Source organism: Lissotriton vulgaris, chromosome 2_1 (assembly GCF_964263255.1).
Source record: "Lissotriton vulgaris chromosome 2_1, aLisVul1.2, whole genome shotgun sequence".
Taxonomy (NCBI): domain Eukaryota; kingdom Metazoa; phylum Chordata; class Amphibia; order Caudata; family Salamandridae; genus Lissotriton; species Lissotriton vulgaris.
This window is the reverse complement of record NC_141687.1, coordinates 989,147,550-989,163,612: the sequence shown is the minus strand read 5'-3', so window position 1 is coordinate 989,163,612 and position 16,063 is coordinate 989,147,550. Positions and strand designations below refer to the sequence as shown.

Genomic DNA, 16,063 nt, shown 5'->3' with positions numbered 1-16,063 from the left:
AGAAATTATATAATTGTTTTTCTGTAATTTGTTGTGTATTTAAGCTGTTTTATTGATTTTAATATGAACATTTGTATACTTATTAAATGAAACAAAGTTTTTTATAATTATTGGCTTCTTTGGTTCCTTTATGTACTTTCTCCCACTCTATTTTGTGAATATTATGCCATGATCTTTACACTGTGTAATAATTTATGAGCACAGTTTAATTTCCAGTGCACTCCAATTTCACTACTAATCCGAATTTTTACCAAATTTGTTGTGTGCTACTACATCTGTTGCACTGTGTCTGACAGTGCCCATCAACATACAAAAACTATGTGGGTCAAGAGGAACCAGTCCCTTAGATGTGTGCATCTTTTGATGAAACAGAACGTTTCTTATCTTGATTCAATCCTTCTCAAACACAAATTCAATGTCCATTCATCTTTTATTTCTCCATGAGTTAAAGTTTATTACTCCATAAGTTTATTCCTTCTTTTAGTCAATCATTAATTCATGATTCCATCATTATGCTCAAACAAAATGCTTTTAACCAAACCCAATGTATTTTGGGTCACACAATGACCCTTCTTCAAGGGTCTATAGAAAAAAATACAAGAAAACCAGATCAAACAAGGCTTCATCATTAATGAGGAGTACGGTGTCACAAAAATTCATAAGTGATATCCTCTCCTCATGAATCTCATGGCTTGATGGTTAATAGTTGTGGTTGATTCTTCTGGGTTAGACGGAATTCGTTTTAGCCTGATGAACTGTGACATGGGTAGAAGTCTTTTTAAAGATTCTTGGTGAAAGCTTTGAAAATAAAACAGCGTGACATATTAATGTTGATGTGGCACACATCACTACTATTTATGATGTATGCCTTTACAATTAATGGTAGTGGTTATTTTCAAAGCCAATGTACATTTCATGTTGAGGGCTTTGATACATTTAAAGAATGAAATTGACATGAAGTGATGAGCACGGTGATATGACCGCAAAACATGACAACGATATGGATAGGATACAGTTCAGGAAAGCATTACATCACGTGGAGTGGGGGCACGTGTGCTTTGAGTGACGACTGGTCAATTACAGCACGTGATGAAGGCGAATGCCGGAATCTCGTGAGAAGTGAAAGAGCGAGATAGAATAACAGTGGGTGAAAGTTGAAGGAGTGTATAACAGTGGGTGAAAGTGGAAGGAGTGTATCCGGAAGGAACACGGCGGTAACAGTATGCCATACTGGATTCACGCTAAACAATTACGTTTCTGTAAGTAAATGAGGATAGTTAGGGGTACACTGAAGTTTGAATTGTAGTGGGATAGAATATTGGCATGTCATAGCACATCGTTAGAACTCTGAACGCTGGGGATTAGATGCAATGTTTTTTTCTGAATGACCATGCACGTGTCAAGCACTTATGAATTTTTGTGACATCATACTCATCATTCATGATGAAGACTCGTTTGATGTATGTTATTGTTGATGATCTGGTTTTCTTGTATTTTTTCCATAGATCCCTGAAGAAGGGTCATTGTGTGACCCGAAAAGCAATGGGTTTGGGAAAAATCATTTAGTTTGATCATAATGATGGAATCATGAATTAATGATTGACTAAAAGAAGGAATAAACTTATGGGATAATACACATTAACTCTTGGAGAAATAAAAGATAAATGGATATTGAATTTGTGTTTGAGGAGGATTGACTCAAGATAAGAAATGTTCTGTTTCATCAAAAGGTGCACACATCTAAGGGACTGGTTCCGCTTGACCCGCATAGTTTTTGTAATAATTTACGACCCAGAACGAGAAACAAGCTAACCTCTGCCAATGTGTGACACAATGCAGCTTAATATTTATTTATTGATACTTTTTTGATTTATGAAAAATAATTCCCCTACTTTTTATAAAAAGACAAACGTCCTGGGACTATTAATTCCAATCGTTTTAATGCTTCAGCTAAAGTGTAATTCAGGGAGTCTCCTATGCTGTGATATTGAAGCCAGTCATTTAGCTAAACAAGCCTTACTGCCATGCTATCTGCCTGCCTGAAAGGAAAGCAAATGTGTTTAAGGAGTTAATTTGCAAATGTAAAGGGCAATCTGCAACTGTAAGGGATACTTGGGAGCCAGTATTAGCTTTAATTGGTGGAAGCTTGAAGCTTTGGGATGACAAATATTTATTCTTTTTGACTAGAAGTGCAAAGATTTAACTGAGCTGTTATGTGCTTATGCTTAATAAGTGCATTTTATACAGTGTTTACTACTCCCGAGGTGTTGAAGGGGCAGTTATGTAAAAAAAAATTTAAAAAACTGCATTATGTGCAGTCTATATTAAAAAAAAAAAAAATCTATTTTTTGCAAGTAGCATTTTATCTTAAACCTTTGTGTGCATTATGCAGCAGGCTATCCTATACTGTGTGTAATGCAGGTTTAAAATAATGACTTACATGTTCACAGTGCTTTCTGTCACAGACTGTGCCCTGTAGCACTAACAATACACAAGTCCAAGATTTAATTTTATAACTCTCTGATTACACACAGACATCTAAGGGGCATTAACTAATAAAGGTTTTATAATGTACTATGCTGCTTTTACCACAGTAATAACTTTTTAGGTTTTGGCCTGGCCCTAGCACTGCGAAGCAGTGCTCAGCCCAGGGCGAAATCGTATGATCCTACAGTATGGGGCTTCGTCCCGCCTCTGTCTTCCATTGGCTAGCTCCATAAATGGAGGCTAGCCATTGGAAGAGATTGGCTGTCTATCACGCTTTCCCCGTGAAAACGCGATTAGGAGGCGTTTCCGTGTCTTTTTTTAAGTCCCGCCCTCTCCTCTTCCCATTGGCTGGAATTTTACCTTCCAGCCAATGGGAAGGGGAGAGCAAGAAAAACACGCCCCCGAATCCCTACACGCACTCCCATCCCACCCCCGTCCATTCATTCCCCTGTCCTCGCCCTCCCTCTCTCCCTTGGCCTTGTTTTTATTTTACTTCATTTTTAGTCATATTGGCTGTGTTTTTTTTTTATTACAAATGGGGTTGTGGTGCAACCCGAAATCAGTCGAAAATGTCAAAAATCAGCCTGTAAGCGCAGCTGTGTGTGCGTACCTGCTTACATTGGAGCCTTTATTGTGAGGCCATTAGCGTAAAGCACTCTGCCTCGTCCAGTAGAACGTGTTTAAGACCAGCTTTAAACAGGGGGGGGGGGGTACAACTTTCACACAGTTATATCCAGTTAACAGGACAGCTTGGGTTGGCGCTCTGCCTCTACTTCCCCAGAAGCGCCTCACATTGGCTGACAAGTGCGGTAATGGACGGGGCTGCCTGTAACAGTGCATGCGCGCCCATTACTGTGACGCACTCTTTTGGACTCACGCTCGTCCCCGCTGGAGTCGCGCCATTTTGATCGTTGGAAAGAAGCAACTGGAGGTTCCCGGAAGAGAAACGGAGGAGCCAGCAGGACGTGCGGAAATCGTGAGGTAAAGGGCTGGGCAACGAGGGTCCGTGGCCATGTAGTCGGATGGCTGCTTGAGGGGATTGCCGTGCTTCTCTTCGCCCCGGCAAGGCCCTTCCGGCCTTGGATATTGCGCAATTTGGGCAGTGAGGAGGGAATGCTGCTGCCTGCGCCGATAAGCTATCAACCTCACCGATTCGTAGTCTCGTGACAACACCACAAGAAGCACCTCTTCTACGTGTCTAGGCGAGCACACGGACTACTTCAAGGAGGAAACATATGGGTTCTCCATGGGGGCGGTGGTGGGCAGGGGGCGTATCCACTCAGAGGTGTACACAGGCTGAAGGAAATTATTATTGTAGCCCTACTCTGAATACAAGAAGTAACCAAGAAACCGACACAAGCTGTTGGTGCACGTATTTGCTGTGCTTTGCCAAGACGCAGTGGGTTCTCATGGTGCTTGCTGTGTGTGTGCAGGGGCCATACATAGAAGGTTGCTTATATTTGCTGTGAATATGACAGGAAGTGGTAGATGAGAGAGGCAGACCTAAGCCCTGAAACAATTTCCGTGGTGGAGCCTAAAGGGTTGTTAATGGTGCCACTGTACCATGTCATTCTAAGGGGGTGGAATTCCCATTGTTGTTTGCAAGAGCACCTTACCTGAAGGCACCCGTGTTAATGGCAATGGTTCAATAATCTTACAATGGGCTAAAAAGACAACTCTCACTACGTAAAATAGTGAGATATGCTTACATAATTGGGACAGTGTTTAGGATCTGTAAGAGAGCTAGGACACGACTGATTTCCCCCCCCGCTTCTTGTCGTATTTGTGTCAGTGGGGTGTGCGATAGTTCCCGACACAATCCACCTTTGCTTATTACCAATACTTACTATCCATAATGTGCACACAAAGATCCTCTTAACAATCATGTTCACAAATAAATGTGTCACTTAAATCCAGCCTCTTAACTCCAGGTACCCATAGTATAGGTGTCAATTTGAGACACATGCAGGTAGTATTACGCAGGATCGCGTTAGTAATGTCATTTGCCACTGGTAAGTATTATCATAAAAGTATATGCTTGTCCATTTAATTGGTCTCTCTTTGAACAATGGCACATCTTAAGTTACCCAGTTCGTCTTTTATGTTGTTTCATTGGTAGCAGCAGCTGCACAGAAAGCAAGCAGTTTTCAGGAATGATGTGCCACCAGACCTCCAAAATGAGTTTACTATGAGGCCAACAAGCTTCCGTTTCTCAGATTTCACGCTCACTCCTATTGTGTACCGCTCTTAGCTACTGCATTCTTTACCTGGAAACCTTCAGATTTTGGCTCGACACAAATGCTATTTGACTAGTAATGGCCTTTTTTTTTTTTTAAGACCAGTATTGGTGCTCTGCTGACATCTCATCAGGAATTATGATTCTGAGGCCGCGCTTTGTTATGCATACTTAAGGATTTGGCATACAATCACCTGCATAATTAAAAGTTGCTGAAAACGCAACATGGTGTTTGTGTTGGCAGCCCCTCTGCAAAGGTTCACATAGTGTCGTTACTGGTAATGTGTGTGAGGGGGTAAAATAGTTGGCGTGCCCCCCCACACCTGTTTCCATCCGCTATATAAATAAAACCCTTGGTACAGACCGGGTCTGCGTGCTGCGCAGTGGGAATTATTTGCAATGTCAATAGCACAAACTTGCGTAAATACGTGACCTATTGCATTGAAAATAGGTCTAGCTTTGCGAGAGATTAAGCTATTGCCATAAATAAAAAGTTTGTCATTTACAATGCCAATTGCTCAAACTTTTGCAAAGGCAAAACCGTTGCATTGTAAATGCTTGTTTATTTAAGCTACACATTATTTATATGTAGCTACCTGACAGCGAAACACTCAAAAACAATTTCCAGAAAATGTTGTTTTAGCCACACCTTTGAGTCCACACTCACTGACCCCACCCCATTTCATGCAGCAACACAGTTCCCATACTACTTATAATGCACTATGACTGCTGTTTGAGAGTTGCTTTTCTGAGGCCAGTAACTGACCACACTGCCGGAAGTATGGTGTTCCAAAAATGACAGCTACCAGATTATAGGGCCAACTTTATATAGTATTTACATTTTTCTTCTTGGGGTGTTTTACTGCTATATTTTCAAAGTAGTTTTATTTTCCTCTCAATAGTTCATTATTCATTTCATAACCATGTTTCTCTCTTTTGTCACAGAAACAGTTCTACATGTCAGGTAATTAACGATATTTACAACAAGGGGTGGTGAGGGACAGAGTCTCTGAATTAAACAGAATACTCTCACCCAGTCAAGAGATCAGGGCTAGATCCAACACCGTTTTTTAGCTCACTGCACCATCCCAGTTTCAGAACCTGGCTGTATGCAAATGAGTCTGTTCCTGTCCCAGTGCATGATGGGAACAGGGCAAACCAAACTACAAAAGCCAATTCTTTCACTGGGAAGGAAACAAGCTACCGGGGACCGGTTTCTGGCATTTCAGCCTCTTCGGCCCGGCTTGCTTGAATCCTGATGGTGCAATGAGCAAGGGACTCACATCTGAGTATACCCTTCCACGCTTAGGGTGGACAAAAATATTAACAACAAGGGGTGGTGAGGGACAGAGTCTCTGAATTAAACAGAATACTCTCACCCAGTCAAGAGATCAGGGCTAGATCCAACACCGTTTTTTAGCTCACTGCACCATCCCAGTTTCAGAACCTGGCTGTATGCAAATTAGTCTGTTCCTGTCCCAGTGCATGATGGGAACAGGGCAAACCAAACTACAAAAGCCAATTCTTACACTGGGATGTCTTTTGTAAATCAGGTAATTAACGATGGCATCAAATCATTTTCCAATGACTAATTTTCACCTCAGCGCTTCATGTCTGTACTGTACCCCTTTAATCTTGTTTAGTCCTAAAATGTGAACGTATATCTAAAATAAATACAAAATCGAACAGGGAAAATTATTTTGTACTTTCAGAAGTCGGTTTCAATAGCCTAGTGTTTGTCAACAGCTCTCCAATGGCTAATAAACCTGGAAGCAATTTAGTAAAACTCACACTATCTTGTTTGTGCTCAAAATATTATAAACGCTGCTGACAGTGTTGAACCTAAATAAAAATTAAACAATTCAGTGCAATGCATGTGCATTACTGACTCAATCTTATTCCTACCCAGAGTCGGTGTTAAACAGAAAGAAAGTGCACCCCCGATATTTCTTTGACTTGACTGTGTTATTTTATGGACTTCTAATTGTAGCGCCGTACATTAACACATTAAACTGTTGCACTATTTGTTTTGTTTCAAACCCTTTCAGGTAATGCGATTGGAGCCTTAGTGAGGTGAGATCATTCATGTTTTGCTTCTACAGTCTGTTGAACTCAACTACAATATCTATTCTGCCATACCATAAAATGAGATGGAATTAACAACCTGATGAAACTGACCGCGTTGTTGGTGGAGTGGTTAACTTCTAAAAGCAATGCCCAAGAAGCACATATTGATGAAAACGCGGGAATATGAAAATAAAAATTACAGGTGGAACTTTGGGCTAGAAAGGGGAACAAATGGATGGTGCCGATAGAAATGCAATGAGAAAGAGGAGTTACACAATAAATACACCATAATGACTTGAACTACGCCCTATAAAGCAGAGCATTTCAGTAAAACAAATGGAGAACCGTTGTATGCAGTCAAGTGACAAGTATGAAAGCTAAGAATTCAGGGGCCAACACCTGTCTGCACACTGAGGGGTTTCATTTGCGTGCTACCTCCAGGAAGGGTATACCACTGGACACTGAACTGTGCATGCCCCAAATGTAGGCTGCATTTCACATCTATCGTTGCTCCATCAGGTCAGGTCCGAGCGAGTACGTTACTTTTCACTTTGATGCACGTTGCATTGATTCGTCTTTATGGCTCAAGGATTAATAAAACAAATGCAATTAATGTATTTAGTCTAGTTAAATGCAACCAATCAAGCACATTAGAATACGTCAAAAGATAATGCATAGTTTTGCACCTTAAGTCCAATTCGGAAGCTTTTCACATACACGAAAATAAGTACAGTAAATGGACAATAAAACGATTGCATTAGTACACAACCTTTAAAACAATTCATACAACCACCCGATTCACAGCGCATCTGCTCGACCACTCTGGTAAACCTTCAAGTGATAGTTTGTCGCCCTTGAAACACATTCGGCTTGATATGTGCAGCAATATTAGGGTTACAACTCCAGGGATGGGGGGCCAGACTGGATTAGACGAATTTACACTCCTGACATGGGAAACGTCATGATTCTTGCAATACATGAATTACAAACAGCTCCATTTCGACTGGAAATCATTTTGCCCTTTCTGGACTTTGCTTTAACATATCAGTGCATTCTGGGAGTTGTAGTCTTGCTTCAAGTGAACTGGCCCAACACACTAGATATGAAAAGCAAGTCCAGGAACGGAACCATGGTGTCCCAGTGACAAGGAGCCACGTGGCCTCCCTGCATGGGAGAACTAAAGATTCCGCTGAGAACTACCCTTTGTGTAAGGAAAGCTTTAGATCACCTTAAATTGGAGCCAAAAATCGAAAGTATGTTTATAACTACACTATGCTAGACGTGGTGAGCTTCGTGCACCACGTCTAATCTTAACAGGCGACTCCAGGTCACCATATTCCAGTCCACGGATTTCACTTCACACACCATAATTGTCAAATGTGTTTTCAGATCAACTAGTTCAGCTGAAATCAGCCACAAAAAAAAAAAACAAATCCAGCTACCTGAATGCATTCAATTCTTAATCCAAAGCAGTGGTGTGGAGTGTGGTATACCTAGTGGCTCGCGGTAATGTAGTAATCTAAATTATATCTCAATGTCACAGTCTGCTCATTCTTACAAACATATTTAAATTGCAACTTAACTATAAACGGACTCTCATAAAACATGTTTTTCGGGAAATATGAGGTCTCCAAAACTGACCACAACACACAGGTTTAGAGCTCGGGTGTGAAGTGTTTACCTTATAAAAAGTCTTAGAGAGATATAGAATACACTGTGAAGGCAAACCCCGTGCCGCACGCGCTTACCTTCTTCTTGCCCCCTCGCCGGGGCGGCAGCACGACGATGCGCGTGGGCTTCTCGAACATCATCTTCAAGCTGTCCAGGGGGATCTCGAAGCGCTCGATCCTTCGGGCAGCCTGCAGGTCCTCCCTCACAGGAACGCTGTCCGCCGCACCCTGCGTTTCAATCATTGCGCAGCTGTTTTTTGTCTGCGTCGGGAGAGGAGGTGTGTCGCTGCAAAGGTTGGGGGTCTGTATAACCAGAAGGGGGCGCTGTCCTCCCCTCTCCTGTGGCAGGTGTGTCAGTGGCGCGGCCTAAGCAAAGCAGCCACCTTGCGAAATTTTGCTGGGTCTCTCAAGTGGGTTTTTCCACTGGTTCCAAAAGGGTCCTTGCACTTCTCTCCCACTTAAGACCGTCCTACCAGGGAGACGCTTGGATTGGAGGAAACGGCGGAATTTCAGGGCCCTCTCTTCCTCAGAAAGGATTCCGGTCTTTGACGCAGCAGCAGTTTTCTATGACACAAAACAATATGGAAACAAATCATTTTTGGCATAGCATCAACCGTCAAACATAAACGGAAATAACTTTTAGAGTGCTAGAGAACAAGAATGAACTTTGGGGGTACGGAATTTTTTTTAGTCAAATTGCGTGAGAACGTTCAAGGCGGACTTTGCCAAAATTAACTTCCTTTACGGGCGTCTCATCATAGACGTGATCTGTTTACATCAGCAAATTTCTCCAGGGAAACAACCTTCAAAAATCCAGCATGAAGACTATAAATTACAGGAAAAGGCCAATTGCCATCACTTCCTACCAGTGGCTTGCAAAACAGACATCAGTTTCATTAATCTTTCATTTTTTGTTAAGTTGGAGTAAACTGTTCAGTGTCCTGGGAATGGAATATATTTGGCCTGCGAATGGGCACACCAGACAGTTCGGCTTCGTTGAAAACAGTTGAGAATTTGGTTTAGGCTCGGAATGACTCGTGTGGGTCTGTGTAGTCCAATCGGTCAAGTATTCTTCTTATGCGATTTGCACAGCTGCAAATACACGCATGCTACATAAAAAATAATATTGGATAAACTTTCACCTGAAGTGGGGTACTTGATCTGCACAGCTGTCTAGTTCAGGGACATCTTAAGGATTTTGGGGCACTGGGCATAACCTATTTTTGGGCTCCCTGTTAGGAACAGCTTTGAATTTATGATCTAATTTCAACTCTTTCAAGCCCTCTGAGGTCAGGTCACTGAGAGTGCACAGACACCCATTCCAAATTCTAAACAGGGTTACATTTAAAATTCGGGGATAGTGATGTCTGTTATTATTGTAACTAAGCCTGGGCGGAGCAGAACTACGCAGAGGTCCACAGAGTTGGGGACCAACTCCGTGGAAACTCCGCTCTGCCTCCACCCCCCTAGGAAGAATTTCATTAAATATACATTAAAGGTAAAAAAAATAAACACTTACCTTGACTGCGGCGTCCACGGGCTGCCATCCTCCCCCTTCGTTGGTTTTATTATGATTTTTTGCATGTAATGCGCATACGTGGGCACGTGCGCAGATCATCGTGAAAACGAGGAAGAGGAGGACAGCAGCCCAGAGACGCTGCAGTCAAGGTAAGTGTTTATTTTTTTTTACCTTTAATGTATATTTAATGTAATTCTTTCTAGGGGGCAGAGGCTGGGGCTGGGCAACTCCGCTCCGCCGCTGAGTGTGCGAGTTGTGCCTACTCTGCTTTCTCCGGGGTCGCGGAGTAGACACAACTCCGTACACTCCACGAGCGTAGCACAGCTCTCCGGCCACGGTAACACAGCAGCAGCTCACTAACAGTACTACAAAGAATCGCTGCGACCCCTTCCTATTTCTCATATGTGAGGTCTCGTTTTGATCTAAAAGAAACTTTTTTTATGGATGTTGCATGAAACACATTTCTCTGCAAAATGTCTGTAATAGATTCTCACACATCACCCACATTACAATGTAATTACAAATAAAATATATTTAAAACAACCTGTTTAACAATTTTTCATGGTCATCGGGGAAAGATTCTCTACAGAACAGAGATGGCTGTATCAGGTGCCTAGGCCAGAACCTACTTTGCCCATTCTGTAAAACGTCTCTGGTCTAGTTGCAGACATAGATCCTCCTTATGAGTCGTTCAGTTACTGGTTTGATATTTAGCACAGTGGATAAAATGCTGTGTCGGAATTTCTCAGTGCAATAAATACCATCCATTTACGAGTTTTTGAGGAATAAAGTGTGGATTTTGGTACTTACTGCGCTAAAATCTGCATGTTTAGTCAATACTGGACAATACTTTTTTTTCTGATCAACAAATATTGGCAGGTTTGACCTCCTGACATGTATCACAAAACACCTACCCGCATATTCACATGGACACACTGTTTAAATGTAATTTGTATAGAAATGCATGTCACAGAAAGCACAGAGAAGACCATGTATTAGCAAATAAACCCACCAAAATAGAGTTGGCCTCAAAACGTTCCAAGTCTAACACTAACTTAGTGTCAGAGGATTATAGATATATTAATAAAGCTACCAATTGTCGAATGGCAGACACCTTTTGTCAGTTCTGCTTTTTTTTCGTCAGCAGCACTTTCTGTTCCTGGATTTATTGTTTTAACTTTTCATTATATATATATATGGACTTGGAAATTAAGCATACCAGATGGGGTTGGCTTAAAATGTCATTTGTGATAAGCTTCCTTGGCAGATATTCCAACATGTACAGTTTGGTGGCTTACTTCTATGTGGATGGGCACAATTTCTTTGCTTTACACATCACAGTAACCTTGCACCTGAATGTGTGCAAGAAATAATTGCATTAAGAACGCATGTAATTTGATAAGTTTTAAGGAAATGATTTCACACATTTTTCAATTGGTAAATTAGATCAATAAATACCCAAGTCAGTCTCCGTAAAGGGATACATTTTAGTGGTACATTTTAGTGGTTACATATAGTAACAAATTAAAATAGAATAGTCAGAAAATGCGTGCTAATATACACTCTTAAATCATTCAAATGTTTGTTCATAATGTGTGTTATTCTAAGAGCTCTCAAACTTTAACCAAACAAATTGTAATACTCTGGGCGTGATAGTCTAATGTCAATGGAATTGAACCTGCGACTGTCAATGGAAATCCCAGGACTATATAATTGATCTCAGAAACCTGGAATCATCTGCCATCCTCAACTCTTACTTGTTGAAACTCCAAGTGTAATTAGGTAATTTTTGTCAGGGGAGGCAGGTCCATGCTTTCATGATAAACTAACTACTTTAGCTAATTCCTTGTCCTATTGGAGACTAATCCCCCACAACAGTTCTTCTTTTTCTATCATAGCAGACCCACAAAGGAGAGCGACATGGCCTAACAGTGCTATAGTCTTTTTAAAATCAAATTTAGAAGGGAAACCTCTGTACATGGGATACCTATTGAAACGCCTTAATACTGAAATCAGAAGTAGTGGGGAGTGCGACATGCACATAAGGTGTTGAATACAAGTATTATGTGGCACTAGGGTAACCAGCCAATAGACATCAGGAAGGGTACCTTTAAAGCCTTTAAACAGGCAGTATCCAGCTCATTATAGAACTGCTCTCCATTGAACGCGGAGGAGAAGTGGAAGTACCACATTTGTTTGTGGCTAAAATTATATTATTCAACACCACGTCCATAGGCTAGGAATAGCAGCTGACTAAAGAATTTCTGTGATGGATTTGAAACCCAAATATATGCTGTTACATTTACAAGAAACTTGGAGAATAAACCAATGAAATTGGCAACACTGTGTATACACCCAAAGAGTCAAAAGATTATATTTTGTTGATGAAGGTTCAGAGAACCAAGAGGACCTTGGTATTGATAGAAGTGCCAGGTCTTCCTGGCTACCTATGGAGGACAAGCACAGATATGTGGCTCACTACGTTAAAGAGAGCTCAGATGTAGTAGGTAAAAGACAAAGGAGATCTAGACCACCCTCATCTCAAAGGGTTGAGAAGGCTTAACGTGATTACATCGGCTTATGTCCAGGGACAGTTCTTTTTGACTGGACATGTCAAGGCAGGATTAGTATCTTAAAACAAACTGGATCTAAGTTATACCTCAGTCCCTCTGGTTGGTTGTGGCAATGGAAATGTAGCACATTGAATACTTCTATGAGATGGGATGAAGAAGCTGGCGTGCAATTAAGAAGACATGTGGTTGACTGCTTAGGTACAAATCTGGAGTGACATAACGCTTCCAGTGCCAGCCTACCAGAGGCCATGGAGCCATATAACAAAGAAGTATATTTTCAAGAGTGAACACAGGAATTGGAATGACTGGTACAACTGTGACTATTTAGTGACAATGAATTAAGTCTGTGTGGTAGAGTCCCATAGGGCATCAGAAGGATAGACACTACACTGCTACTACTACAGTAATTGGATATGGGATCTGGTGCAACATCTGTGAATTAAGACCTTCCAGAAGATTAAATCTCTTGCGATTTTCAAAAGAGATGGCTAGGTCCAGGTAAATCCCATTTGAAGAAGTAAGACACCACTGAGTCGATTTACTAAACCTTTTCATCACCACCCTAACCCCACATATGAACATTTGGCATGGACCACAAATTTGCCCCACTCAAGGCGAATTCTGAGTATCCAAGTCTATAAGAGACATTTTACAACTATCCTTGTGCATGCAGATGAAGCCTTCCTGAATATACTGTGCAACTGTGACTTCTCACTTTTATGGACATATAAGAAATTGGGTTGTTGGTTGACTGGGGTGTGAACCCAGGTCAAGCAGCAACCACAATCTTTGTCAGGATAAGGTACAAGCAAAGCCCAAATTAGCCTGTTCTTAACCCCCTGGTAGCTTGGCACTGAGCAGCCAAGCTTAACTTAGAGGCAATATTTACAGTATGTGTGCAACACTTCAAACAGTAACACAGTGGAAACACACCACAGAAGGAGCCCACAACAGAGTTAGAAAAAAGGGTGTTTTTTTAAAATAAATAAAACAAGACTAAAATGACAAAAATCCGATTATATAGATCCGAATGCATTGAATTTTAAAGTTTTTAGAGAAATAGTACCAGAGGTGTAAAGCGCCAACTGCGGATATCTGCCACACTGGACAGGGACAAATTCACAAGCTTAAGCCGACCACGATGGAGCACGGGCCAGCTAGAGGGACTCAGTTGGCCCAGCTGAAGAGTACCATAAATCCTGGTTGCAGAGCATTGCATGAATCTGCGTCAAAGATATGTTGCCCAGCCGAGGCAATGCGTCAGTTCCGAGATGTGCCTAGGCTGCCGTGCTAGGTCCTCTTGAATTGATGTATAGGATCCTATCGACGGGGATTTCAATGTGAAGTCCTGCGTGGGGTAGGCGGTGCACAGTTGGGGCAGTTGGGTCGGTTCCGATCAGGCTTCAGAGCAGGAGGCCAGCCAACGAGCCCTTGGAGTCACTCTGGGTTCAAGAGATGATGGTCCAGTCCTTCTCACCCATGCAAGAGGGCAGCAGGGAAGCACAGCAAAACAGTAGTCCAGGTGAGTGGAAGTCCTTCAGTAGCACAGCAGGCCTTCTTCCTGGCAGAGTATCCACAGGTCTAGAGGCGTACTGAAGTGGTGGTGTTCTGAGGTCCATCTTTTATACCCTGTTGCCCTGGTTCTGGAACTTGGGAGAAGCTTCTAGAGAGTGCCTTTGAAATGCAAGGAATTCCCTGCCTCCCTGACCTGGCTCCAAGCCGGATGGTATGACAATACAGGGTTGTTAGGCTCTTTGTGGGGAGACAGGACATAGCCTATTGAGGTGTAACTGAGGCTGTGTCCAGCTCCTCCCTCCTATCCTGCCAGTGATGGCCAATCAAGTCACACCTCAACTGCCTTTGTGTGTGGCTGTCTGGGAGGAATACACAAAACCAAAACTGCCAACTACTACCAATCATGTGACTAGAGACAGGATGCAAGCACCAAAAGGCTAAAACAAAAAAATGCCAACTTTCTAAAAGTGGCATTTTCAGAATTGAAATTTAAGATCCAACTTCATTATGTTAGGATTTTAAATAACAATTCCAGAGACATCAAGCATGAACTGGTTATTTCTTCCCATTTGGAAATTACACTTATAAAATGTAATAATGCAATCCCATTGTTATCATGTTGGAGAGATAGGCCTTGCAGTAGTGAAAAAAGAATGTAAGAGTTTTTCACTACCAGGACATACAAAACTTAAAAAGTACATTCCCGACTTTTAAACACATTGCACCCTGTCATTTGGGCTCTCTAGGGTTTTTAATAGGGGTGCCTTGTATGTATTAAAAAAAAGGAAGGTTTGTGCATGGTAAATCTTTTTTTTTTTGTCAGGTCGAAATGGCAGTTTAAAACTGCACACATAGGTTCTGCAATGACAAGCTTGAGGTATATTCAAAGGGCTGCTTAAGTGGGTGGTACAATCAGTGCTGCAGGCCCACTAATAGTAGTTAATCTACAGGTCCTGAAAGCATGTAGCGGATACTGTACTGGGGAAGTATAAGTAAATTAAATCTGCCAATTGGGTATAAGCCAATGGTACCATGTTTAGAGGAGAAAGCACAAGCACTTTATCACTGATTAGCAGTGGTAAAGTACACAGAGTCCTAAGGCCTGTACAAAATAACAGGAGGAAGGCAAACAGTTTGGGATGACCCTGCAGGAAGAGCCAAGTAGACAGGTCAAAACAAAGAAAGCAAAAGTGAAAACAAGACAATTATTGATTTGGGTTGGGACTCCAGTCACTACTAGAGAGTATACTAAAATATGTTTACTTTCAAGAATTAGTTTGTTGGGACTGGACGAACAGCGGCAAAGCAGATCTCTTGTAGGTACATCTATTCCTGGCCCAAGAAGCCAGATTTGCACTGTCTTACCACTACCAACGAATTGAGAACCTAACTTGAGAAACCCTGAAGCAACCATGCTGGGAAAGAGTGTGACTTGGTTGCTAGAGATTTGGGTAAAATAGTTTTCCAATGTACCTGCAAATTGGAGTCAGGTTCATAAATGTAATCAGTGAGAAATGTAAAAAAAATCATAAATCAATGAAAATACAGGAGATTGCACATAACTGAATTTGTGGAAGGCGTGCATCCAACAGTTAAAGTAAGAGTTTTGCAAGGGCTGTCTATTTCATAAAGTGTAGTGCCAATTGTCAAAATAGGATGATAACAGCCTTTTTCATTGTACAGAAAGCACCCAAGGAGAAAACAATCTATTTTGCCTGGAACTCTGAAAATCCTTACACCATTCATGAATATGCCCAAACAATCTGTTGTAATGAATCCTACAATAATGGCAGACTGCTGCGATACAACCATCTTTTCAAAGAGATAATTTGCATCACTCTCTGTTCCAGATGTATGAGTCCATCAGTGGAGGAGATGAAATGTCTGAACTTGCCCCAGGGATTCTGCCAGTTGTTGTGGTGAGCCTAATCTTTAATAGACAGTGCTCAAACGGAAAATATCAGAGACCTTAATTTTCCACGTAGCTGCTTCCCTA

At 41.7% G+C, this 16,063-nt stretch overlaps 1 protein-coding gene across 1 annotated transcript in view; it reads right to left on the bottom strand.

Moving 5' to 3' along the window:
- Positions 1–9,024, bottom strand: part of XIRP2 (xin actin binding repeat containing 2) — a 1,171,239-nt gene extending 1,162,215 nt beyond the window's left edge. The window contains exon 1 of the mRNA XM_086956584.1: positions 8,539–9,024. Coding sequence (XP_086812710.1) covers positions 8,539–8,703 — 165 coding nt within the window. The 5' untranslated portion in view covers positions 8,704–9,024. The remainder of the gene's footprint in view (positions 1–8,538) is intronic.
- Between the last annotated feature and the right edge of the window lie 7,039 nt (positions 9,025–16,063).